At 45.4% G+C, this 26,589-nt stretch overlaps 2 protein-coding genes across 2 annotated transcripts in view; both read right to left on the reverse strand.

Annotated features, from left to right (window-relative positions):
* The window catches only part of axdnd1 (axonemal dynein light chain domain containing 1), a 49,667-nt gene that overhangs the window by 1,411 nt on the left and 21,667 nt on the right, over nucleotides 1-26,589 (reverse strand). Inside the window, exons 19-23 of the mRNA XM_072438033.1 lie at nucleotides 26,232-26,423; nucleotides 24,193-24,225; nucleotides 23,447-23,545; nucleotides 23,238-23,329; nucleotides 22,326-22,465 (exon numbers count right to left, since the gene is read on the reverse strand). Coding sequence (XP_072294134.1) covers nucleotides 22,326-22,465; nucleotides 23,238-23,329; nucleotides 23,447-23,545; nucleotides 24,193-24,225; nucleotides 26,232-26,423 — 556 coding nt within the window. The remainder of the gene's footprint in view (nucleotides 1-22,325; nucleotides 22,466-23,237; nucleotides 23,330-23,446; nucleotides 23,546-24,192; nucleotides 24,226-26,231; nucleotides 26,424-26,589) is intronic.
* Nucleotides 1,775-16,143, reverse strand: LOC140354261 (uncharacterized). The gene is made up of 4 exons (XM_072439210.1): nucleotides 14,169-16,143; nucleotides 8,151-8,258; nucleotides 2,549-4,414; nucleotides 1,775-1,818 (listed from the first exon to the last, which is right to left on the reverse strand). The coding sequence occupies exons 1-4, from the start codon at nucleotides 16,141-16,143 to the stop codon at nucleotides 1,775-1,777; spliced, it is 3,993 nt and encodes a 1,330-aa protein (XP_072295311.1).

Here is a 26,589-nt window from a genome sequence, read left to right on the forward strand (position 1 = left end):
GTGATTTGTGTTACTTGACAATGGTAATAAAACTTTTCTGATTCTGATTATGAAGCTGAATTACACAAGTTCAGGGCTAACAGTGTTTGTTATAAAGTCTGACAGCAGAAGGAAGGAAAGACCTGTGAAACATCTCCTTCACACAGCGAGGGTGGCTCAGTCTGTCACTGAAGCTGCTCTCCAGAGCGGACAGAGTGTCCTGCAGGGGGTGAGATTCATGGTCCAGCATAGATGTGAGTTTAGCCAGGACCCTTCTGTCCTGCACCGAGTCCAGAGCACAGCCCAGGACGGAGCTTTGTCCAGCTTCTTCCTCTCCCTCTCTGTGATGCTGCTGCTCCAGCAGGCCACACCGTACAGGAGGGCTGATGCCACCACAGAGTTGTAGAAGGTCTTCAGGAGTGGCCCTGTCACTCCAAAAGACCTGAATATCCTCAGGAGGTAGAGCCGACTCTGGCTCTTCCTGTACAGTCTGTGTTGTGAGTCCAGTCCAGTTTGTGGTTCAGATGAACACCCAGGTACTTGTATGAGTCCACTCTCTCAATGTCCCGTCCCTGGATGTTCACTGGTGAGGGGGCAGCAGAGTGGCATCTGCGAAAGTCCACCACCATCTCCTTGGTCTTCCCCGCGTTGATGAGGAGATGGTTCCAGACACCAGTCCACAAAGTCCTGCGCCAGTCCTCTGTACTCCACATCGTCATCGTCCGTGATGAGTCCGATGATGGCAGAGTCATCAGAGAACTTCTGCAGGACACAGCTGTCCGTGTCGTGTCTAAAGTCTGCAGTGTAGAGGGTGAAGAGAAAGGGCGCGAGGACGGTGCCCTGGGGCGCCCCCACCCTGCAGGTCAGAGTGTCAGACACACAGTCCCGGGCTCTCACAAACTGGGGTCGGTCTGTGAGGTAGTCCAGGATCCACTCTGCCAGGTCGTACTCCACACCAGCCGTCTCCAGCTTCTCCCTCAGAGCAGCGGCTGATGATGTTGAAGGCACTGGATAGATCAAAGAACAAAATCCTCACAGCGCTGTCGGGCTTCTCCAGGTGAAAGGGTCCATGGCTGAGCCCACGGTGGAGCGGAGGTGGTCTAGGAACAGCCGCTCCAGTGTCTTCATCATATGGGACGTGAGAGCCACCGGCCTGAAGCTGTTGAGGTCTTTGGTGCGCGATGTCTTGGGCACTGGTATCAGACAGGATGTCTTCCAGACCTGTGGTACCACCCTCAGCTTCAGGCTCGTGTTGAAGACATGCTCCATAACTCCACACAGTTCATCTGCGCAGGACTTAAGGAGCCTGGGGCTGATGCCGTCAGGTCCTGCTGCCTTCCTTACTTTAATCCTCTTTATCTCTCTCCTCACCTGTGCTGCTGTGACAGTCAGTGGTTGGCAGGGGGACTGTGCACTGGGGGGATGGGTGAGTCCGGATGGAATGGTGAGCTGATGGGCCGAGGCGGAGGTGTGAAGAGGAATGGGTGAAAGCTCTCTTCTTCTCCTTCAGCAAAGCTTTCAATTCACGGTTAATTCACGGCTTTTTGTTTGGAAAACACTGCGTCGTCCGGGAGGCTACAGTGTTTTTAAAACAGAAGTTTATTGTTTAGTGTTGATGTCCTCCCCATGTGGGTCATAAATCTCAGTCCAGACAGTGGTGCTGAAGCAGTCCCTCAGACCCTCCTCTCTCTCAGCAGTCCATATCATCTGGCATATCCTCTGATTTCTGCTGCTAGAGAAACCATGGCTTTGCCTGCAGCCTTTGGTCTACCAGCTCTTCCACCGGAGCTCCTCCTCAGTTTGCTAAGGCAACTGGATATCTCTGGATGTCAGCAGACACTGTCGCAATACCAAATTTGACAATATTCTGTGGAAGCATCTCTTTCTGAGACTTCAGCGACCTTGATGCCAGGAATCGTTGGAGAGAGACCAACTGGAAAGAGCTTTATAGAAGACATTATAACACTCAATTTTTGACCAGAGACTAGTCCTTTCAGGTCTCGGAATACCCTGCCCAGCTATTACCCCATTACTAAATATATACTCCCAGATCAAGAGGCAGAGACAGAGGTTTTACCAGGCAGTTTTCAACTATTCAAATAAACCCCTTCACTAAATTTAAATAAGCCAAACAAAGTGTATTTCACTTTTATTCTTACACATATTTTATGTAATATTTTAGCTCAGTTTATACTTACTATTATTATTGGTCATTGTTGTATATTGCACCTTAAGTCGAAGCAAGTTCTCAGTGAATTTTGTTCACCGACAATGACAATAAAACTTTTCTGATTCTGATTGACACAAAAGTTTCCTTTTTGTTTCAATTTAAATGTTTTTATTTTTTGATATAAGAACACAGTGAAAGAGAAACATGACCAGAGAGAGCAGACAATACTTACTCAATAGAGTAAGCAGAACAAATAATGGTTGTCACTCAATTAGCAGAATGGTAGCTTTCTATACCACTTCCGACTTTCTTTATCCAGCTGCTCCTCTAGTTCTTTGCACATTTCCTCCAGCAGGTGGCGCTCTTCTTCTGCGCTCCTCAGCTCTTGGTCTTGTGCACTGTTCATCTCCTCCAGCAGATGGCGCTCTTCCTCTGCCTTCCTCAGCTCTTTTTCTTGATCACTATTCTTCTCCTCCAGCAGGTGGAGCTCTTCCTCTGCCCTTCTCAGTTCTTTTTCTTGTGCACTGTTCTTCTCCTCCAGCAGGTGGCGCTCTTCTTCTGCGCTCCTCAGCTCTTGGTCTTGTGCACTGTTCTTCTCCTCCAGCAGATGGCGCTCTTCCTCTGCCTTCCTCAGCTCTTTTTCTTGATCACTGTTCTTCTCCTCCAGCAGGTGGAGCTCTTCCTCTGCCCTTCTCAGTTCTTTTTCTTGTGCACTGTTCTTCTCCTCCAGCAGATGGCGCTCTTCGTCTATCCTTCTTAGTTCTTTTTCTTGTGCACTGTTCTTCTCCTCCAGCAGATGGCGCTCTTCGTCTGCCCTTCTCAGTTCTTTTTCTTGTGCACTGTTCTTCTCCTCCAGCAGATGGCGCTCTTCGTCTATCCTTCTCAGTTCTTTTTCTTGTGCACTGTTATTCTCCTCCAGCAGATGGCGCTCTTCGTTTGCCTTTCTCAGTTCTTTTTCTTGTTCACTGTTCTTCTCCTCCAGCAGATGGCGCTCTTCCTCTGCCCTCCTCAGTTCTTTTTCTTGTGCACTGTTCTTCTCCTCCAGCTGGTGGCGCTCTTCCTCTGCCCTTCTCAGTTCTATTTCTTGTGCACTGTTCTTCTCCTCCAGCAGTTGGCGCTCTTCCTCTGCCCTCCTCAGCTCTTGGTCTTTTGCGCTGTTCGTCTCCTCCAGCAGATGGTGTTCTTCCTCTGCCCTCCTCAGTTCTTTTTCTTTTGCACTGTTCTTCTTCTCCAGCAGGTGGAGCTCTTTCTGTGCCCTCTTCAGGTCTTTTTCTTGTACACTGTTCTTCTCCTCCAGCAGATGGCGCTCTTCTGCACACAGTTTCAAAGCAGTGGCCTTCTCCTCCTCAATTTCAGCGCTCACTCTTTTCTCCCTGTCTTTAATATCGGCGATCTGTTTTTTAAGTTTCTTGGACTCGTCAAGCAGGAATCCTTTTTCCTCTTCAACTTTGTCCAGTTCAGTTTGGACCTTCTGTGTTTCCACGGCCCGTTTTTCTAGTTCAGTTTGGACCTTCTGTGTTTCCACGGCCCGTTTGTCCAGTTCAGTTTGGACCTTCTGTGTTTCCATGGCCTGTTTGTCCAGTTCAGTTTGGATCTTCTGTGTTTCCATGGCTCGTTTGTCCAGTTCAGTTTGGATCTTCTGTGTTTCCATGGCTCGTTTGTCGAGTTCAATCTTATGAGCGTTTGTTAACTGCTTTTTCTGGTCCTCTAACTTCCTCTTCTCCTCTTTGTGCCGTTTGACGCAGAGCTCATTTTCAAGTTTCAGACGTTTGTTTTCGTCTTTCACTTTGTCCAGTTCAGTTTGGACCTTCTGTGTTTCTCTGGGCCGTTTGTCCAGTTCCGTTTGGACCTTCTGTGTTTCTCTGAGCCGTTTGTCCAGTTCAGTTTGGACCTTCTGTGTTTCTCTGGGCCGTTTGTCCAGTTCAGTTTGGACCTTCTGTGTTTCTCTGGCCCGTTTGTCCAGTTCAGTCTCATGCGGGTCTATTATCTGCTTCATTTTGCGCTGTGAATCCTCTTTGTTGTTTTTGATGCTCAGCTCATTTTTGAGCTTTTTTTTCTGCTGTGGGATTTTGAGCTCCCTAGAAAGCTCCTTCTTCCCTGGTTCTCCGAGCTCCTTCAACATGTTTTTCTCTTTCAACAGACTCCTTTCCTTTCTTTGGGCCAGTGACTCTCTGTAGGTCTTTGCATAGGGTCGGTTCTCCTCGTCGGTGGACCAACCAAGCTCCTCCTTGAGGTTGAAGTCCTCATTGTAAAGTGCTTCGTCGTCTTCCGAAGTATAGTCGCACCACCTTTTCGACATTGTTCAGTGCTCTCGGGTTTGGTCGCTGCTTGTCTCTTCGATTACTGAATTGTAATTCTTCTTTGGTGTTTTAGGGCGGTTGGTATCTAAGTGTTACATTACCGCCAGACTTTATTCCTTAGATTTTATTCCAGCTGGCCTTCTCCCACGCCAGACTGTATTCTTTAGAGTTTATCCAATATACTTCATTCATCAATTCTCCTACTACTTTGGTGTTTCAAAGCCCACAAGTTCAAAGCACATGAGTTCCAAGCACACGAGTTCCAAGCACAATAGATCATCTTCTTCCTCCTCATCCTCGGCACATCCTTCAACACACACCAAGTCTATAAACGTCTGCCCAACCCTGTTATATAAGTAAGCAACTACAGCCTTACACAAACCCTGTGACTAGAATATTTTGCAGATTGAATTCCTGCCTTTTACTCTGAAACCACAAGGCCTACCCGGTCCTTTCTCTTTCATAGGCCGAACAGCGAATTAGCACGTGCGCGACAGACTTTGTTGTTGGTTTTATGGCGGTTGGTATCCAAGTGTTACATTACCGCCACCTACTGTGGTTAGACTTTAGACTTTATTCTTTAGACCCAGACTTTATTCCTCAGACTTTATCCAATAGACTTTATCCAATAGACTCCATTCTTCAGTTCTCCTTCTACTAATTTTGGCGTTTCAAAGCCCACGAATTCCAAGCACATTAGATCATCCTCTGCCTCCTCATCCTTCTTCTTCTTCTTTGGTTGTTGTTGTTGTTGTTGTTGTTGTCGTTTTATGGCGGTTGGCATCCAATTGTTGCATTACCGCCAGACTTTGTTGTTGTTGTTGTTGTTGTTGTTGTTGTTGTTTTATGGCGGTTGGCATCCAAGTGTTGCATTACCGCCAGACTTTATTCCTCAGGTTGTTGTTTTATGGCGGTTGGCATCCAATTGTTACATTACCGCCAGGCTTTATTCTTCTTTTGCCTTGATGACAACATCCTTCAACACACCCATTTAACAGGAAAATAATGCTGATGTCATGAAGGCAAAAAGAGGATTCATAAAGGCAAAAAGAACGCTGTTGTCATCAAGGCAAAAATAATGCTAATTTTGCTATGGATACACAATATTGCCCTTTGCCGTTGGCTGCCAGCCGCCATTAAAAGCATCAATAACAACAACATGAGGAGACCTTGCTCAACACCCGGTCTGGAGAGACGGGAGATGGCGGAGGAGAGTGGATCGGGGATGGAAGACATTCTGGACGGCGTGGAGGAGCAGCCTTTTCTGCCTGCACGTGCCCGGAAACGTAAAAAGTCCCTTAGCTCGTCCGAGGGTTCTGGGAATGAGCAGCAGGATGAGGCTGAAGCTATTGATATCCGGGGTGAGAGCAGAGACTGTAAGGTGATCATAAAGCTTGCACAGGATAGTGCATCCTTTAAGGAGTGGAATTCAGTGACATTGTCAAAGAGCCTAACTGTAGCTGTGGGAGTGATCAAGAGTGCGAGTGTCCTTAGAGATGGCTCGCTGCTGGTCGTGTGCAAGGACGCGGCTCAGCAACGGAAGGCGATTGGAACTAAACGTCTGGGTGGAAAGGACATTCTTGTGTCTGATGCTGAAAGAAACACGGTCAGAGGAGTTATCGTAGGTGTCCCTACGGCGACGTCTGTGGATGAAGTTAAGGAGAATTTGACTGGAGTTACGGTGGTGGACGCTAGGCGTTTGAAGGTGACCCGGTTTGGGGTAAGATGTGACAGCTTGTCGGTAATGGTAACACTTGAAGGGAGGTGCCTGCCTAGTAAGGTGTTCATTGGGTACATGTGCTATAGCGTCAGGCCATATGTTCCGCCGCCCCTGCGTTGCTTTAAGTGCCAGCGCTTTGGGCATATTGCAGCGGTCTGTAGAGGGAAGCAAAGATGTGGTAAATGTGCAGGAGATCATGAGTATGGGAAGTGTGACGTGGGTGCAAAACTGAAGTGCTGTAACTGTGGGGAAGAACATAGCTCTGCCTACGGGGGATGCAGGTTTAGCAAAAGAGCTGCTGAGGTGCAGAAAATAAAGGTCTCTCAAGATATATCCTATGCAGATGCAGTCAAGAAAGTTTCAAGTAACGAGTTTAGAGTAAATACAGAGAGAGGAGCCAGCGCTGCTCCCAGCCAGGGCGAAATGAGAAAGGCCAGCGTGGCTCCCAAGAAGTGTGAAGGTTTCAAGAGTGGAGGTCCCAAGTGTGCAGGTTCCAGAATTAATGAGAATACCCTGGTTGTGGATAGAGAGGATTTTGTACTCTTTATGGTGGATGTTGTAAACTGTGCTGCTCAGACTCAAAGCAGAACTGAAAGGATCAGGATCATTGCTAAAGCTGCAGGGAGATTCCTTGGAACAAAGGAGCTTGATTGGGCAGATATAGAAAACAGGCTAAAGGCGCTAAATGGGAGTCGGAGTGATGGGGGTCTGCTTTTGGGGAGTCAGAGTGATCAGAGTGACGAGATGGGGGTGGGGGTGGTCTCCTGTCCTCGTCCAGTCTCGTAGACGCACGGCTACCAAGCAGCGACATCAGTGGAAATATTAAAGCCTATAGAATGAAGCCTAAAGAATAAAGCTGTACGGTGGAAGCACCGAACGTCAAAGAAGGAGAGGAAGATGAAGAAGAGTCTCCCTGGAATAAAGCCGGTTGTTGTCTGAAACAACAACAACTATTCTAGTCACAAAGACATATCATGACCTCATGGGCTTTGTAACACCAAAGCAATGGAAGGAGAACTTTTACGGACTACGACAGAGTCTGAGGACTACGACAAAGTCTGAGGAATAAAGTCTGGCGGTAATGCAACACTTGGATGCCAACCGCCATAAAACAACAACAACAACAACAACAACATTAGTTCGCCGCCTTCTGAAGAGACGTGACACATTTCACTGAGAGCAAAGGGAGCAACTGAGAGACGACTTTTCACTGCAGCAAACAGACCTGATTTAGTCTGTAACGTCATTTCTTGTACACTTGTACAGATGGACTAAAGGTTTCACGTGCTGCCGCCACTGTGACTTCTGCTTAGGTTACAAAGTCTCGAGCATTACAAGCAAGGTGCGGTTGAACCGCTCAACCAGATTTGCCCGTGGGTGGTACGGAGTGGTTTTGCTTTTTATGATGCCGGTAATAGTTCTTTGACGAGTTTGGACTCAAACTCTGGGCCCTGGTCTGAGTGGATGCGCTCTGGAATTCCGTAATGCACAATGGAATCATTCCAAAGGCATATTGCAACAGTTTGGGCCTTCTGGTTGGCAGTGGGAATATCAACTGTTATCTGTGAGAACTAAAATGTCCTTTGTGTTACTACTGTCTGGTTCAAGTGTGAGAAAATCCATGCACAGAAGTTCAAGTGGGCGGCTTGTTTTTATGTTGACTAGAGGAGCAGCTTTCTCCACTTGTGCTTTTCGCCTCTGCCACAAGTATTGATAGTGTTCTCAACTTCAGCTGCCATCTTGGGCCAGAAGAATTGCTGGCGCACCAGGTCAAGCGTCCTCTCAATCCCCATGTGCCCGATGTCATGATGCAGGTTCTTGAAAACAGTGGGACGCAGGGCTGGTGGAAGGACCAACTGTAAATTAAGCGTTTGTCTCCTCTGGCACAGAAGTCCATCTTCCAACTCCACCCTGTTCCACTCTCACAGCAGCAGAAGAAGTTCTGGCAATTCATCACGAGCTATGGGTGGCACGTTCTCACCGGTCTCGAGCTGATGGATAACCTCACGAATGGCAAGGTCCGCTCTCTGCTGTTCTTGAAGATTGTCGTGAGACAAGACTGGAATGACTGGCAGGCCATAGAACTCCCCTGTGAAAGTGTCAGGAAGGGTGTCAACAGTGGCAGTGAGAGACCAGAGTCAACGTCGTTTGACCAGGGTCGAGGGGTGTATACATTCTCACTAAGCAGCTCTGGCAAATGGCATCCACAATTTCTGATGGTATTTCTCCTGACCCACCTGCCTCGCAAAGCTGTTTGGTCATATTGTTATTGTCATATTGTGGGGCTGTTAGCCCCACAGCCTGGAGCTAAACGCAGCTATTCGGAGCTAAGTTGTAAGCTAAACTTTGCTATGTTATCAGGTTATTTTTCGGCGTGGGAAGAGAAAAAAACTACAACTCCCGATACCACTTCTGGTCACGTGGCTTACGTACGTTGCACGTCACGCACGCACTGCGTCACTCGAACCAATCACGCGCTTGCCTGGCCATTATCAGCTTCCTGTGTGTCTCTCTGTGCACGGTGTTGGGAGAGACAACAGGACGGCTGAACCAGGTAAGCTTTGCGACTAAAACACCCGCTTTTAATCACTTTAATGTGCGCCGGTTTTAAACTCGAGTGTATGTTTATGTTTTGGTGTGCTGTTCTGCAAGTGTTTTGCTTTTACGAGCAGTGTTATCTCAAGTGAGCTAGCTAGCCCCGCTAGCCGAGGGCAGATGTCCCAATATCTCCGCGTTTTGCATCTTAAATACACCGTTAACGTCACAATGTGAACTGTTATCTGTGAAGTGTGTTATTCCCATATTACTGTTAACCCTAATCCTTTTTTTCCCTTTTCAGAATTGGCAAAGACACCCTGACTGACATGACCTGTCTCTACGTGAAGTCTGCTAAGGAGCGTGGTAAGTGTAAAACATTATTTTGGTGATTTTCATGTTTTAATGATTAGAGTATAATTAACCATAAGCAACATCTGTTTTTCAGGTGAGCCTGCAGTTTGTACATCAAGCTTCAGATCACTGTGGAAACAGCTTCTCCCACACATCAGAAGCTGCAGGCCACGCACAGATCTCTACAACATAATCTAATGTGCTGTCTTTCGGACCCTCACCAGCTCACTCGCCAGCAAGCAAAGACATCAGGATGCATTACAGCTTTGACTTTGCACAGCAGGTACTAATAATAGTGCAAATGCAGAATAGCAATTATAGAGACATATATGTCTTAATCAAATGTTACATGTATTAATCTAATCTCCTTTCTCTCTCTGTCTACTACAGATACACTTTCCGTCCAACCCTCTGCAGCCGGGGCCAAGCTTCACTACACAATGGACATCCACTTCCTCATTGCTGGCCACACCAAATTCTCCCCTGATTGCGGCTTTGGACTTATCAAGCGAGCATACATGAAGACCAGGGTTGACACTTTGGAAGACGTCAATGAGGTTAGTTTATATTATTTGACTACTGTAATGTGTAAACATTAGCCTGGCAAAACTTCAGTGCTGCTCTCTGCTTAAGATATGTTTCCTCTGTTCTCATTTTTTTACATTGTCGCCCTTGTCATCAGGTAGTGGAAAACAGCTCTCCTGAGTCTCACCTCAATATCCCACTTCTTCAGACGGCTTCCAAAGATCAAGAGTTATCAGCACTTCAGGTATTTATATTGAAACTCACATTGTGTTAAAAAAAAAAAAAAAAAGTTAATGAGTGTTATGTGAAATAGTTAGCCATTTCTTAAATGTCCTGTTATTTGTTTACAGCTTTGATGCCAAGAGACCAGGTGTGGTGCTTGCGAAAAGTCACTGTGAAGCAGAACCAGTGGAATTTCAGCTACTACGCAATTCAGCTGTTCTGCCTCCGGTTGACAATCTCCATGTCCTGGTCCCACCTGGACAGAACTTTGACAGGCAGACCTACCTGCATGAAAAAAATCAGGCCTTTCTGTGCTGACGAGGCAAAAGACATCACATGCCCAGCGCCGAGAGTCACAGCACAGAAGAGTGCACAGACGAAGAAGAGGATGAGGATGTGATCTCTGATGTAATTGGACTCTGGTGGTGTAAATATCATATCTATTATCTCATATCTCATATATTCAAAGCCATGGACCCGTTGCAGTTCGTATACCTGGCCCTGGCATCTGTTTATAAGAGTTCTTCTATTAAAAGTGTTTTTTTAAACTTCCTATAAGTTATCTGTCCTTTCCCCCTGTATCTACTGCGTTGTAACATTAAAGGCTATCTTATCTTATCTTATTTTTGTTGTTGTTTGTGTTGCACTGAATCACCTGTGAATTATGTTTATCGACAAATGCAATGAACCCTATTCTGATTCTGATTCTTTGATTCTATTCAGGGCCTTTTGTAATCCAAGTATTTCCATTTGAATACAGTAACTTCTAATTCTGATTCAAGTCCAGTTACCATCAATAACAACACTCCTCTTGAGTCTTCAGTGACAGCTGTAGGGGGAGGTGGTGTCAGTGTGACAGGGGGGAGGGCTTATCTCAATGAGATGCAAATGAGCCCCCCTGTGACTCTGGGCTCACTCCGGTGAGAAACTTTGGAAGCCGTTTTCTCAGTGAATGGGTTTGAGAGTTGTTTACATTCAAATGACCACAACTTACTCAAATATTATCAGATCTACATGAGTGAGACATCATTGGAAAGCTTTGAATTCACACTTTCAGAATCTGTGAATAACTCTGGGTAGACATGTAACTGGTTTAGCCACGGTCAGACACATATCGAGGTGAAAAAAAAATTTATATAATATATATATATTTAATAATATTTTTATTTTATTTTTGTATTGGTATAATAATATATATATATATATCTAACAAAATGCGCGTCCAAAAGGCTAATAAAATCAGAAAACGTGATGCGTAAAATCTAGTCGCCTCCTGCCGAAAAATCTAGGCCCTGACAGCCTTTACGCACGTGAACAGAGACGATGCTTTGTGAGGAAACCCTAAGTCCCACCTCGCATTCCTAAGCTATTCTTATTGGCTAGAATAATATGTCAATCAAAGTCTTCTACATCATCTCAAGCACGCGCTAAGTGGACGTAAACAAACATGGATGCGTGCGTCGGAAGCGGCGCATTTTTTTGCGGAGGCTGTAGAAAACATGGATGCCAAACACCATCTTATAAGTCAAACAGGTAATTTGTTATGGACGGAGAAATGCTTGTATGCAGTAAAACTTTGTTTACTTGACAATATCTCAAAATCGGATAACTTCAGGAAAAATACAAGTGGATATTGTTTTTCAATGGTTCCTTATGGAGAGACTGAGTACAAGAATGTACAGATTGAAATCCGTTTCGTCCGTCATAAACAGCAAACAGGTAGGACATGTGTTTGTAAAAACTATTGGCAATTGCTTATTGGGCATATTATTCACTGTAAATCAACAACATATTCGTTTTGTTGAGAAAATAACCTTTAAAATGATGTATAACTTGCTGGTATTGACCACAGAAATAAAAGTGATGATGTAATAGAACTTTTCTAATTTGGAAAATGCGCGCTGGCGCACAGGTGGATGGTAACAGGTTAAAGGCGCAATGGACGATTTTTTGGCGATTTGAGAACTCAGGCAGAAGTGCGAATGCGCACACCCCCGTGCGGACTGATACAACACACACGTGTGTTTGTTTATTAGTTGCGACAGATCGCATCGCATCTCTTGTCTCCCGTAGATTTCCGTCTACTTCTGAGTCAGCTCGAACTGTCTTTCTCCATCTTCATTTTGTCCCGTACACTGAGGGAACTATATTATGATAGATCAATGCGCTTAGACACGCGGAAACGTGGGGACGAGCCGCACGCGGCTGCAGGTGAGCGGTAGGTGCGTTTTATGATTGATGCGTGGCAGGACTAATCGGCAGTCCACGCCACGAGGAAATAAGACTCAGATTTGGGCCCAAAAAAATCGTCCATTGAACCTTTAAGTAAGATTAAGATTTTGTTTTATTCTTTGTGACATGCTCTGTGTAAACCGTTGACAACTCTGAGATTAAATTGGTTTATTTTTTATCTACCAGATTCAATGTGTATGGAAGAATTGGGCGCAGGTTAGCAACGCAACACCGCTACTAAACTCAACAATAAGTGACCCATCCAATTATGACGCTGAATCAGATATTATTTCAGTTCTATTAATTTGACCATATAGTGTATGTTGCAGCCTCTTCCACATCTACAGTTCCTGAATCAGATTTAACCAATACAGTTGTGTTTGGTACTTTGATCCCCCGTGTCAAAAACACATCCATATTGAAATATTATAACAAAACAACAAAAATTACCAAAAATGGCCCCAGTGTGAATAAAAAACTTCCAAATCCCTCCTGGCTAGCTCACCAATTATGTAGTATGTATTAAACAGTGATTATATTTAATGATGTTGGGCTGAAGTGACGAGAAGTTCGGCTCATGGAGGGAACACAAACAAGGAGACAATATGGTGCAAGAGGTGTTGTATACAGCAAGATCAGTTCAGCAAAATCCGATACATGTTAAAAAAAATATGTGTAAGAATAAAAGTGAAATATAATATATTTTACTTTTATTCTTACACATATTTTATTTAGGGCTGGGCAACGATTCAAATTTTTAATCGCGATTAATTTCATTATTTCCCTGATTAATCACAATTAATCGCATTTGTACGTGCAAAATTCAAAATGAATTCAAAAGAAGTGTAAAGTGTATCAGCATTTTTGTTCAGTAGCAGTTGGGTAAAATATAAGTATTCACTTGCCACAAAATCCTGAGCCACAATCATTAAAGATGAACAGGCCACTTCGGAGGTAACGTCAGAAACATTGTAATCTCATTACATTAGACACTCAAAACACATTTTAGGAGCAGCAGAACCAGTCTAGTACCAAATGTCCCTAAACCAGAAAACACTTCAGTACAGTTTGTACATTCTTAGAACTTGACACTAAAGCGCCATAACATTAGTTGTGCAAACAAACACTTAACCAGTTAAATAAAAATAAATACATTGTGTACATTTTAACTTCAACTATGTTATCAAACACAAAACTAAAGCTTATTGCCACTGCCAGGGCATTGAAAAGAACCAGAAAAGTTTGAAGATTCCTAAAACTGGGTGTTTTTTTACTCCTCTGCACTAAGCCAGTTGCTAAGGCACCAGATTATTCACGTTTTCAGCTGATAAAGACGCGCGCCGGGCCCTTCTTGCGGATCTCCCCAGCTACGGCGCCCGTTGGGACCTGCTCACGTGGGCCCCCGTCGGGACCTGCTCACGTGGGCCCCTGGCGGGTTGCCTCGGCTGGCACCTATAGCCGCTGACTTTGTAAAGTTAATGAACCAAAGCCATGGTCCAACATTAAAATCCATTTACGCCACGAGAAAAGCAGCACAGCACAACTCCTCCACTGAGCATGTGCAGGACGACTCGGACGCACGTCTGCTGTATTCTACGGACATGAGTCCGGCTCGGCGAGAACGCGTCTTTCTAATGTACACACACTCAAATTCTGCATCGGGCGCAATTCGGCCGCAGCGGTTTGTACGAGGCTTTAGAACTAGTGCGGACCAGGGGAATTCGTCCTGCGTTAAAGCACGTTCAAATAATTGATCGCGTTAAATAAGTGATGAGTTAACGCGATAATAACAAGTTAACTTGCCCAGCCCTAATTTTATTATTTTTTTAAAGAATAAAAGTGAAATATATTTCACTTTTATTCTTACACATATTTTATTTAACATTTTAGCACAGTCTATACTTTTTACTATTATTATTGGTGATTGTTGTATGTTGTACCTTACTGCTGAAACAAGTTCTTAGTTTGTGAATTTTGTTCACCGACATTGGCAATAAAACTTTTCTGATTCTGTTTCCTTTTTTGTTTCAATTTAAATGTTTTTATTTTCCAATGTAAGAACAAATAATACCAAACACAGTGAATGAGAAACACGAGAGAAGGAGCAGACACTTTCTGTACCACATCTGACTTTCTTTATCCAGCTGCTCCTCAAGCTCTTTGCTCTCCTCCTCCAGCAGGTGGCGATCTTCCTCTGCCCTTTTCAGTTCTTTTTCTTGAGCACTGTTCTTCTCCTCCAGCAGATGGCGCTCTTCCTCTGCCCTTTTCAGTTCTTTTTCTTGTGCACTGTTTTCCTCCTCCAGCAGATGGCGCTCTTCCTCTGCCCTTTTCAATTCTTTTTCTTGTGCACTGTTCTTCTCCTCCAGCAGGTGGAGCTCTTCCTCTGCCCTCCTCAGTTCTTTTTCTTGTGTACTGTTCTTCTCCTCCAGCAGATGGCGCTCTTCCTCTGCCTTTTTCAGTTCTTTTTCTCGCGCACTATTCTTCTCCTCCAGCAGGTTGCGCTCTTCCTCTGCCCTCCTCAGTTCTTTTTCTTGTGCACTGTTCTTCTCCTCCAGCAGGTGGCGCTCTTCCTCTGCCCTCCTCAGTTCTTTTTCTTGTGCAATGTTCTTCTCCTCCAGCTGGTGGCGCTCTTCCTCTACCCTCTTCAGTTCTTCTTGTGCACTATTCTTCTCCTCCAGCAGGTGGCGCTCTTCCTCTGCCCTCCTCAGTTCTTTTTCTTGTGCACTGTTCTTCTCATCCAGCAGGTAGCGCTCTTCCTCTGCCCTCCTCAGTTCTTTTTCTTGTGTACTGTTCTTCTCCTCCAGCAGGTGGCGCTCTTTGTCTGCCCTCCTCAGTTCTTTTTCTTGTGCACTATTCTTCTCCTCCAGCAGATGGAGCTCTTCCTCTGCCATCTTCAAATATTTTTCTTGCGCACTGTTCTTCTCCTCCAGCAGATGGCGCTCTTCCTCTGCCCTTTTCAGTTCTTTTTCTTGTGCACTGTTCCTCTCCTCCAGCAGATGGCGCTCTTCCTCTGCCCTTTTCAAATCTTTTTCTTGTTCACTGCTCTTCTCCAGCAGGTGGGGCTCTTCCTCTGCCCTCTTCCGTTCTTTTTCTTGTGCACTGTTCTCCTCCTCCAGCAGATGGAGCTCTTCCTCTGCCCTTTTCAGATCTTTTTCTTGTGATCTGTTCTTCTTTTCCAGCAGGTGGCACTCTTCCTCTGCCCTCTTCAGATCTTTTTCTTGTGCACTACTCTTCTCCAGCAGGTGGCGCTCTTCCTCTGCCCTCTTCCGTTCTATTTTTTGTGCACTGTTCTTCTTCTCCAGCAGGTGGAGCTCTTTCTGTGCCCTCTTCAGGTCTTTTGCTTGTGCACTGTTCTTCTCCTCCAGCAGATGGCGCTCTTCTGCACACAGTTTCAAAGCAGTGGCCTTCTCCTCCTCCATTTCAGCGCTCACTCTTTTCTCCCTGTCTTTAATATCGGCGATCTGTTTTTTAAGTTTCTTGGACTTTTCAAGCAGGAATCCTTTTTCCTCTTTAACTTTGTCCAGTTCAGTTTGGATCTTCTGTGTTTCCATGGCCCGTTTGTCCAGTTCAATCTTATGAGCGTTTGTTAACTGCTTTTTCTGGTCCTCTAACTTCCTCTTCTCCTCTTTGTGCTGTTTGACGCAGAGCTCGTTTTCAAATTTCAGACGTTTGTTTTCAACTTTCACTTTGTCCAGTTCAGTTTGGACCTTTTGAGTTTCTCTGGCCCGTTTGTACAGTTCAGTTTGGACCTTCTGAGTTTCTCTGGCCCGTTTGTCCAGTTCAGTCTCATGAGGGTCTATCATCTGCTTCATTTTGCACCGTGAATCCTCCTTGTTGTTTTTGATGCTCAGCTTCTTGTTCTGCTCTTGATGGATTTTGAGCTCTCTAGAAAGCTCCTTCTTCCCTGGTTCTCTGAGCTCATTCAACTCATCTTTCTCTTTTAACAGACTCCTTTCCTTTCTTTGGGCCAGTGACTCTCTGTAGGTCTTTGCATAGGGTCGGTTCTCCTCGTCGGTGGACCAACCAAGCTCCTCCTTAAGGTTGAAGTCCTCATTGTAAAGTGCTTCGTCGTCCTCCGAAGTATAGTCGCACCACCTTTTCGACATTGTTCAATGCTCTCGGGTTTGGTCGCTGCTTGTTGTTGTTGTTGTTGTTGTTCTATGGCGGTTGGTATCCAAGTGTTACATTACCGCCAGACTTTATTCCTTAGACTTTATTCCTTAGACTTTATTCCTTAGACTTTATTCCTTAGACTTTATTCCTTAGACTTTATTCCTTAGACTTTATTCCTTAGACTTTCTTCCTTAGACTTTATTCCAGCTGGCCTTCTCCCACGCCAGACTTGTCTCTTCGATCGCTGAATTGTAATGAACTTGAAATGGCCTCGTCTTGTATTCAACAGAAAAAAATGGTAACGTCATAAAAGCATAAAGAGGATTCATAAAGGAAAAAAGAATGCATAGGGTTTGGAGGGGATGAAGGGGGTAATAAAGTCTAAAGAATAAAGTCTAAAGAATTAAGTCTGAAGAATAAAGTCTGAAGAATTAAGTCTGAAGAATTAAGTCTGAAGAATAAAGTCTAAGACATACAAATACAGTGGGTGACGGTAATAAGATAAGATAAGAGAATAAAGTCTGGCGGGAAAGTAATGCTTGGATACCAGCTGCCATAAAACACCAAAGAAGTACAGACTGAGGAATAAAGTCTGGCGGTAATGCAACACTTGGATGCCAAGTGAAGTAGTCTCCGGTCTGGAGAGACGGGAGATGGCGGAGGAGAGTGGATCGGTGGTCGAAGACGTTCTGGACGGCGTGGAGGAGCAGCCTTTTCTGGCTGCACGTGCCCGGAAACGTAATAAGTCCCTTAGCTCGTCCGAGGGTTCTGGGAATGAGCAGCAGGATGAGGCTGAAGCTATTGATATCCGGAGTGAGAGCAGAGACTGTAAGGTGATCATAAAGCTTGCACAGGATAGTGCATCCTTTAAGGAGTGGAATTCAGTGGTATTGTCAAAGAGCCTAACTGTAGCTGTGGGAGTGATCAAGAGTGCGAGTGTCCTTAGAGATGGCTCGCTGCTGGTCATGTGCAAGGACGCGGCTCAGCAACGGAAGGCGATTGGAACTAAACGTCTGGGTGGAAAGGACATTCTTGTGTCTGATGCTGAAAGAAACACGGTCAGAGGAGTTATCGTAGGTGTCCCTACGGCGACGTCTGTGGATGAAGTTAAGGAGAATTTGACTGGAGCTATGGTGGTGGACGCTAGGCGGTTGAAGGTGACCCGGTATGGGGTAAGATGTGACAGCTTGTCCGTAATGGTAACACTTGAAGGGAGGTGCCTGCCTCGTAAGGTGTTCATTGGGTTCATGTGCCATGACGTTAGGCCATATGTTCCACCGCCCCTGCGTTGCTTTAAGTGCCAGCGCTTTGGGCATATTGCAGCGGTCTGTAGAGGGAGGCAAAGATGTGGTAAATGTGCAGGAGATCACGAGTATGGGAAGTGTGACGTGGGAGCAAAACTGAAGTGCTGTAACTGTGGGGAAGAACATAGCTCTGCCTACGGGGGATGCAGGTTTAGCAAAAGAGCTGCTGAGGTGCAGAAAATGAAGGTCTCTCAAGGTATATCCTATGCAGATGCAGTCAAGAAAGTTTCAAGTAACGAGTTTAGAGTAAATACAGAGAGAGGAGCCAGCGCTGCTCCCAGCCAGGGCGAAATGAGAAAGGCCAGCGTGGCTCCCAAGAAGTGTGAAGGTTTCAAGAGTGGAGGTCCCAAGTGTGCAGGTTCCAGAATTAATGAGAATACCCTGGTTGTGGATAGAGAGGATTTTGTACTCTTTATGGTGGATGTTGTAAACTGTGCTGCTCAGACTCAAAGCAGAACTGAAAGGATCAGGATCATTGCTAAAGCTGCAGGGAGATTCCTTGGAACAAAGGAGCTTGATTGGGCAGATATAGAAAACAGGCTAAAGGCGCTAAATGGGAGTCGGAGTGATGGGGGTCTGCTTTTGGGGAGTCAGAGTGATCAGAGTGACGAGATGGGGGTGGGGGTGGTCTCCTGTCCTCGTCCAGTCTCGTAGACGCACGGCTACCAAGCAGCGACATCAGTGGAAATATTTAAGCCTATAGAATGAAGCCTAAAGAATAAAGCTGTACGGTGGAAGCACCGAACGTCAAAGAAGGAGAGGAAGATGAAGAAGAGTCTCCCTGGAATAAAGCCGGTCGGTCTCTGAAACAACAACAACTATTCTAGTCACAAAGACATATCATGACCTCATGGGCTTTGTAACACCAAAGCAATGGAAGGAGTTCTTTTACGGACTACGACAGTCTGAGGACTACGAAAAGTCTGAGGAATAAAGTCTGGCGGTAATGCAACAATTGGATGCCAACCGCCATAAAACAACAACAACAACAATATAAGATAAGATATTCCTTTATTGTCCCACATGGGGAAATTTCATTGGTGCAACGCAGGTAGATACAGAAGAACAGATCACTTATAGGAAGTCTGAAAAACACTTTCAGTAATGTAAAATTTGGATACCAACTGCCATAAAACACCAGATGGGGGGTAAATGCATCTTTTCAGTTGGCTGCCAGCCGCCATTAAAAGTAACACAACAACAACAACATTAGTTTACCGCCTTCTGAAGAGACACGACACATTTCACTGAGAGCAAAGCGAGCAACTGAGAGAAGACCTTTCACTGCAGCAAACGGAGACATCAACTGTCATAGTGTCATAGAGTCGTGGAAACTTTACAGAAATATTCAATTCAATTCAATTTATTTTTGTAACGCCCAAAATCATAACAACATTTGGCTTTGAGGGCGACAGTGAAAAACGGATTAAGCAATGTCCATATGGATGAGAGGTCATATGACGTTCCAGAGTCCTCTGTCCTTAGACCCTCCTTCTCGGCCAGGAAAAACTACATAGGTAGAAACCTGGAGAGTTAAGGAGGGATCTGACTCTCACAGACGGACGCGAGATAGACAGTGGAGCTGGAGCCACTCAGGAGGAGAACCAGTTCTTCAGGAGGAGAACCAATTCTTCAGGAGGAGAACCAGTTCTTCAAGAGGAGAACCAGTTCTTCAGGAGGAGAACCAGTTCGTCAGGAGGAGAACCAGATTTTCCAGGCAGATGAAATACCGCTTGACAGACTGTGACGTTAGCACAAGAAATTAAACTCTTCTCATGGAAATAACACTGTCTTCATGAAATATTTGCTCAACAGGCAGACGAGTCGTGTGGAGCTTCCTAAAGAAGACCAGACTTTATCAGAGCTTGCAGACCAAATCAGGCAGATACTGCTGCTTTCACAGGACCTGAGTCCCAACACAGAGTTCAGCATGTCCCTAAAAGGCACAGAACCTATTTCAGACGATGTACACTCGATTGTCTTGCAGTATTGTGTCTGAAGATTTGATCTGTGTCATACTGCTGGACATGTTGTTGCTGTTTCATGCACTGCCTCCACTGAGCAGACGCCTAACAATGCTGCTGGTCAGACTCAGCAAACAGCATTGATATCACAATGAACCCAGCTGCAGCAGGTCGTCCCCAGTTGGGAGCCCATGGTATGCAGAGAAGCAGAAGATGGTCAAACTTCTCTTTCTCTTGAACTCCTCAATCATGGAGCCCACAGCACAAGTCCCGGTGATGCCATCATTGTGGTTGGACACTTGCTTATGCTCGAAAGAGGATTTACTTATGAGAGATGTGAGCTCCAGTCAGTGGACGTGTCTGCTGGGTGGAGAGGAGCAGGGGGAGTTTACAAGCTGAAGTACAGCCATGCTCTATGTGAAAACCCAAGCAATTCTGGTAACTGGGTAGCCCTACACGTGTCATTAATGCAGTCACCAGAGGCCTTGACTTCAACCACATTTCTCCCTCATCTGTTCTGCCAACATACACCTACCTGCCCCACCTGAGACAATAAAACACTGGACTTGTTCTTTGCCAACACCCCCCTGCCTCCCCTGGGCAGCTCGGACCACAATGTTGTACATCTGCGACCTGTGTATGAACCCGTCGTGCACAGGCAGCCTGTGGTCTCCCTTGTGGTGAGGAGGTGGTCAGCTGAGAGTGAGGAGGCTCTGAGGGACTGCTTCAGCACCACTGTCTGGACTGAGCTTTATGACCAACATGGGGAGGACATCAACACAAACACAGAGTGCATCACAGACTACATCAACTTCTGTTTTGAAAACTATGTACCCTCCCAGACGGTGCGGTGTTTTCCAAACAACAAGCCGTGGATTAACCGTGAACTGAAGGCTCTGCTGAAGGAGAAGAAGAGAGCTTTCAGGTTCAGGGAACAAGGAGGAGCTGAGGACTGTGCAGAAGAAGCAGAGGAGGAAGATCAGGCAGGTGGAAGCCAGCTACAAGCGGAAGATGGAGGACCAGCTCCAGCAGAAGAACATTCAAGGAGTGTGGAGGAGCCTGAAAACCATTTCGGGCTTCAAAGTCCCCCCTGTCCAGACGGAGGGGGACCTACAGTGGGTGAACTCAATTCTTACTTCCTGAGATTTGATCAATCACCCACCCGTCCCCCTGCACAGCTGCATGCTCTCTCTTCCACAGCTGGACAACGGCCCACACCTGTTCCTCTTCACACTTCTGCTACGGCCCATCAGCTCCCCACTCCACCTGGACCCACCAGTGCCCAAGACACCGCGCACCAAAGACCTCAACAGCTTCAGGCCAGTGGCTCTCACGTCCCATCTGATGAAGACACTGGAACGGCTGGTCCTGGACCACCTCCTCTCCACCGTGAGCCCAGCCATGGACCCGCTGCAGTTTGCATACTGGCCTGGCATCAGAGTGGAGGACGCCGTCATCTCTCTGCTGCACCGCGCTCTCTCTCTCACCTGGAGAAGCCTGGCAGCGCTGCGAGGAGTCTGTTCTTTGATCTCTCCAGCGCCTCCAACACCATCAGCAACTGCTCCTGAGGGACAAGCTGGAGACGGCTGGTGTGGAGTACGACCTGGCAGAGTGGATCCTGGACTACCTCACAGACCGACCCCAGTTTTTGAGAGCCCGGGACTGTGTGTCTGACACTCGAACCTGCAGTGTGGGGAACCTGCAGTGTGGGGGCACCCCAGGGCACCGTCCTCGCACCATTTCTCTTCACCCTCTACACTGCAGACTTCAGACAATACACGGAAAGCTGTGTCCTGCAGAAGTTCTCTGACGACTCTGCCATCATCGGACTCATCACGGACGACGATGATGTGGAGTACAGAGGACTGGCGCAGGACTTTGTGGACTGGTGTCAGTGGTACTAACTCCTCATCAACGTGGGAAAGACCAAGGAGATGGTGGTGGACTTCCGCAGACACCACTCCACTGCCCCCTCACCAGTGAACATACAGGGAAGGGACATTGAGAGAGTGGACTCATACAAGTACCTGGGTGTTCATCTGAACCACAAACTGGACTGGACTCATAACACAGACGCACTGTACAGGAAAAGCCAGAGTCGGCTCTACCTCCTGAGGAGACTCAGGTCTTTTGGAGTGACAGGGCCACTCCTGAAGACCTTCAACGACTCTGTGGTGGCATCAGCTCCTGTACGGTGTGGTCTGCTGGAGCAGCAGCATCACAGAGAGGGAGAGGAAGAAGCTGGACTGGGCTGTGCTCTGGACTCGGTGCAGGAGGTGGGGGACAGAAGGGTCCTGGCTAAACTCACATCTATACTGGACCATAAGTGCCACCCCCTGCAGGACACTCTGTCCGCTCTGGAGACCAGCTTCAGTGACAGACTGATCCACCCTCGGTGTGTGAAGGAGACGTTTTACAGGTCTTTCCTTCTGCTGCTGTCAGACTCTACAACAAACACTGTCATACCCATGTGCAATACTGACATAATCATGTGCAATACTGTCATACCCATGTGCAATACTGACATAATCATGTGCAATACTTTGACATAATGTCAATCATATTGGTGCAATATTCTCTGTCCATATAACAGCTGTAAATAAGTGTCACTATTGTCATTATTATATAGTATTAGAGTTTATTTTATAAGAGTTAATAAGTTGCTGTTTTATTATTATTATTATTATTATTATTATTATTATTATTATTATTATTATTATTATTATTATTATTATTATAAGTAAATAGTAATAGTAAATAACGAATAATATATATATATATAATATATATATATATATATAATATTATTCGTTATTTACTTCTGTACCTACTTTGTGTTGCAACACTGGAATTTCCCTATTGTGGGACAAATAAAGGCTCATCTTATCTTCACCGCTGGGCACTCACCCTCGGGCCCCGGCGACTCCAGACGGGACCGGCCCTGCAGTCGTCTCTCCAGGTCGAGGATCTTCTGCAGTGCCGTCTGCAGCGCCTCTTCGGCCTCCTGCGCTCGCCGCTCAGCGCTCTGGACCTGCTCCTCCGAGTCTCTGAAACACACGCTGCGGTTGTTCAGGGTTCAGTGTGTCAGGTCACAGCGGCGTTCAGGGTTCAGTGTGTCAGGTCACAGCGGCGTTCAGGGTTCAGTGTGTCAGGTCACAGCAGCGTTCAGGGTTCAGTATGTCAGGTCACAGCGGCGTTCAGGGTTCAGTGTGTCAGGTCACACCGGCGTTCAGGGTTCAGTGTGTCAGGTCACAGCGGCGTTCAGTAGGTTCAGTGTGTCAGGTCACAGCGGCGTTCAGCGTGTCAGGTCACAGCAGCGTTCAATGTGTCAGGTCACAGCGGCGTTCAGGGTTCAGTATGTCAAGTCACAGCGGCGTTCAGTGTGTCAGTGTGTCAGGTCACAGCGGCATTCAGGGTTCAGTGTGTCAGGTCACAGCGGCGTTCAGTAGGTTCAGTGTGTCAGGTCACAGCGGCGTTCAGCGTGTCAAGTCACAGCGGCGTTCAGTGTGTCAGGTCACAGCGGTGTTCAGGGTTCAGTATGTCAAGTCACAGCGGCGTTCAGTGTGTCAGGTCACAGCGACGTTCAGGGTTCAGTATGTCAAGTCACAGCGGCGTTCAGTGTGCCAGTGTGTCAGGTCACAGCGGCATTCAGGGTTCAGTGTGTCCGGTCACAGCGGCGTTCAGTGTGTCAGGTCACAACGGTGTTCAGGGTTCAGTGTTCAGGTAACAGCGGCGTTCAGGGTTCAGGTCACAGCGGCGTTCAGTGTTCAGGGTTTTTGGGCTAACGACTTAAAAACGCATTATATCATTAACACTTACAGTAGCTCTTGTTGTAATAATCCCACGATGCTGAGGTCAGTGAACGCCTTCTGTGCCTCTTCAGTGACCGGGGCCTCCGCCTGTTCCTCGCTCTGACAAAGTATTCTTAAGTATTTCAAATAAACTAAAAAGTGTTTAATATAAACTCAAAAGTATTTCATATCAACTCAAAAGTATTTGATATAGACTTGAAACAAAGAGTGTCCGACCCCGGAGAGCTGGACCTGGCTCTGTCCCAGTTTGTTCCGAGTGATTCTTCTGTTGCTGGAAATCATCTGCACCACTGGACTGCGAGGCGACAGCGCTCTCTGCTGGACAAGGACGAGCACTGCAGTTAATGTCAAGCGTTCTTCTTTTGTCTTGTGGAAAATGCACTGAACCAAAATGTAGCAAAGGTAAATACATCTAAAATTTTGCTAGCATTTCTTAGGTTTGTAATTTCAATTCCTGTTTGTAATAGATGACATCACACTAGGAAATTACCCAGCAAACACTTGGCCAAACTCATCTGATGTCACAATTTTTTAAAGCAACTTTATTTTGTTGAAATAATGTTTAGAGAGTCAAAAAAGTTGTTTCTTTGTGTAAATTCTGCAAAAACTTTGACTGGAATGAGTGTCCCTGGTGTGATGTCACTTCCTATATGAGTGTCCCTGTTGTGATGTCACTTTCTGTATGAGTGTCCCTGGTGTTATGTCACTTCCTGTATGCGTGTCCCTGTTGTGATGTCACTTCCTGTATGCGTGTCCCTGTTGTGATGTCACTTTCTTTATGAGTGTCCCTGGAGTGTCCCTGGAGTGTCCCTGGAGTGATGTCACTTCCTGTCCCTGGTGTCTACAGATTTTTCAAAATTTTCTCCACAAATACCTGCTTGATTGGAGTAAAACTATAATTTATATGTACAAGTATAAATACACCAAATTAAGTCAAAACGAGTAGTTCACAGAAACGTTACCTCGGGCTCTCGGTCAGCCATCTCGTCCTTAATCTGAAAAACAAAACAAAGAAAACTGAATAAAAGTGTCACACAACCAGAATTCCATCAAACCTTATTTTTTTAACAAACACTATTTGAAACACTGTATTGCAGGTTAAACTACTCATTTCACTAAAACGTAATCTGTTATTATATTATATTTCAGATAAGGCCAAACGTCTCGCCTCGTTTTCCCTCGAACGACGATGTAAACAAAGGCCGAAGCTTAAATAAAACGTGACGACATCTTTATTTTTCTTAACTGGAGAATGAGCAACAGTTACGCATCGATTAAAAGGATGATAATTGTAAATAATTCATAATCTGTACGAAGCGCTCACCGGAGGGGGCATGTCCTCTGGCTGGGCTGCGGTCAGAGTCTCTAAACGAGGCATGTTCAGACCAACCAGGAGGATTTTAGACGTGTCCACCCAATCAGAGCGCTCCTCCTAGAAACAGACAAAAGCCACGCGTTTGTGACACGTTTATGGCGGTTTAAGGGTGTTCCTCAGGGACGCGGCGTTTACCTCCAGCTTTCGACTCTCCGTCACTTCCTGCTCCGCCTCTTCCTGCTGCGTCGGGCTGCGCAGAACCTGCTCTTCGTAAATCAGCTCACAAGTTCTGTCCATAATTAGAAGAAAAACACACAATTAAAAATATTACCCAATTCAGAATATTTTAATGTAAAGGCTTTAAAAAAAAAAAAAAAAAAAAAAAACGTATTTAACTGTTGTTTTACTTTTAATTTCCCATTTTCCCATTTATTGATCTTTTTTGCATTTGAATTTTTTTATACATTTTTGCATATGTTCAGAATTCAAGGGCTGTTTTTTCTTATTAATTAACTTATTTGACTATTGTTTTACTATTTAAAAAAATAAAATAAAGAACATTATTGGTTTTCTATTTCAGCCGCACTAGATTATATTTTAGGGTAAAAGAATTACCCATAATAACAATAACTTTGAGTTTTATAGTGTTGTTTCCTATTACTTTTCATTACATTGTGGTTTTTACTGTTTTATATTTGTTAGTTTTTTAGTCAGTTTTCTTTCTCAACAAACAGTAAGAAATTCAAACCAGACGCAACACATTTTTAGATTTATATGTCGAAAAATGTGCGCAATTTTTGCCATTTTACACACAAAATATCTTAATTATAGATGAATGATGATGAAATGTTAAAGTGCCTATGACAGGTTTTTATGATTTTCTAATTTTGACTTTATTTGGTGTGTTTATACCTGTTGTACATTTACATTATAGTTTTGGCTGTGGCTGCAGAGCCGCGGCGCGGTCAAATAACCCAGCAGTTTCAGGAGCCGCGGCACCGCCATATAGTCTCATGGCTAACCCTAACCTTAACCCTAACCCGGCGCGGTCTAACCCGGCGCGGTCTAACCCGGCGCGGTCAAATAGCACAGCAGTTTCGGCCGCGTGCCGCGGCTCTGTAGACACTCTCTATAGTTTTACACCAATCGAGCAGGTATTTGTGGAGAAAACGTTGAAAAATCTGTAGAAAATGACAGGAAGTGACATCACACCAGGGAAACTCATTTCAGTCAAAGTTTATGCAGAATTTACAAAAAAGAAACAACGTTTTTGACTCTAAACATTAATTCAACTTAATAAAGTCGCTCATTTTAATTTGTATTGTATTTTTATTTGTCAAATAAATAAATTGTGACATTAGATGAGTTTTGGCCCTGTGTTTGCTGGATAATTTCCTACTGTGATGTCATGAATTACAAACAGGAAGTGAAATAACAAACCTAAGAAATGCACTATTCTGGATAATATTTTTTAACAAATTTCAAAACATATTTATTTTAACTTTGTTTCAGTTCAATGAGTCGTGCGACCTGTAGGGGGCGCGTTAAATGTTTCTTAAATTAACTACAGAAGTTTCAGACCTCTGCATTTCTACATATTTAAATGACAAACGTCTGTTTGTGTGACACTGACGACACTAACGACACACTAACGTCATGTGTTTGTGAATGTGGAGCGGGTCATTGCCTGGTCACGTCTATGGAAAGGCGCTCGACCCTCTGCGACAGAAGCGCCGCGTCGTCCTCCAGCTGCGGGACCGAGCTGCGGGACCCGTGCGAGCGTCCGGGTCGGTTCTCTCTGTGACCGTCCAAGTCCGGCACCAGGACCAGGAGCAGGTCCAGCATCCAGCGAGTGCGGGCCCCGTGGACCCCCGTGATCTGAGACAGAAGGAAATGGGCCCTTGAAACGGGGTCAAACCATTGTCTTTTGTTTGTTATTCGAGCTGCAGTGATTAATCAAATAATCATATTTGTGTTTTGATAATCTTACTTGTTCTTTGGACAAAACACACTCTGAAAACATAGAGTGTGAGACCTTGGCTTT

Source organism: Eucyclogobius newberryi, unplaced genomic scaffold, assembly GCF_026437365.1.
Source record: "Eucyclogobius newberryi isolate DKJ021-1_F unplaced genomic scaffold, fEucNew1.0.hap1 SCAF_9, whole genome shotgun sequence".
Classification (NCBI taxonomy): domain Eukaryota; kingdom Metazoa; phylum Chordata; class Actinopteri; order Gobiiformes; family Gobiidae; genus Eucyclogobius; species Eucyclogobius newberryi.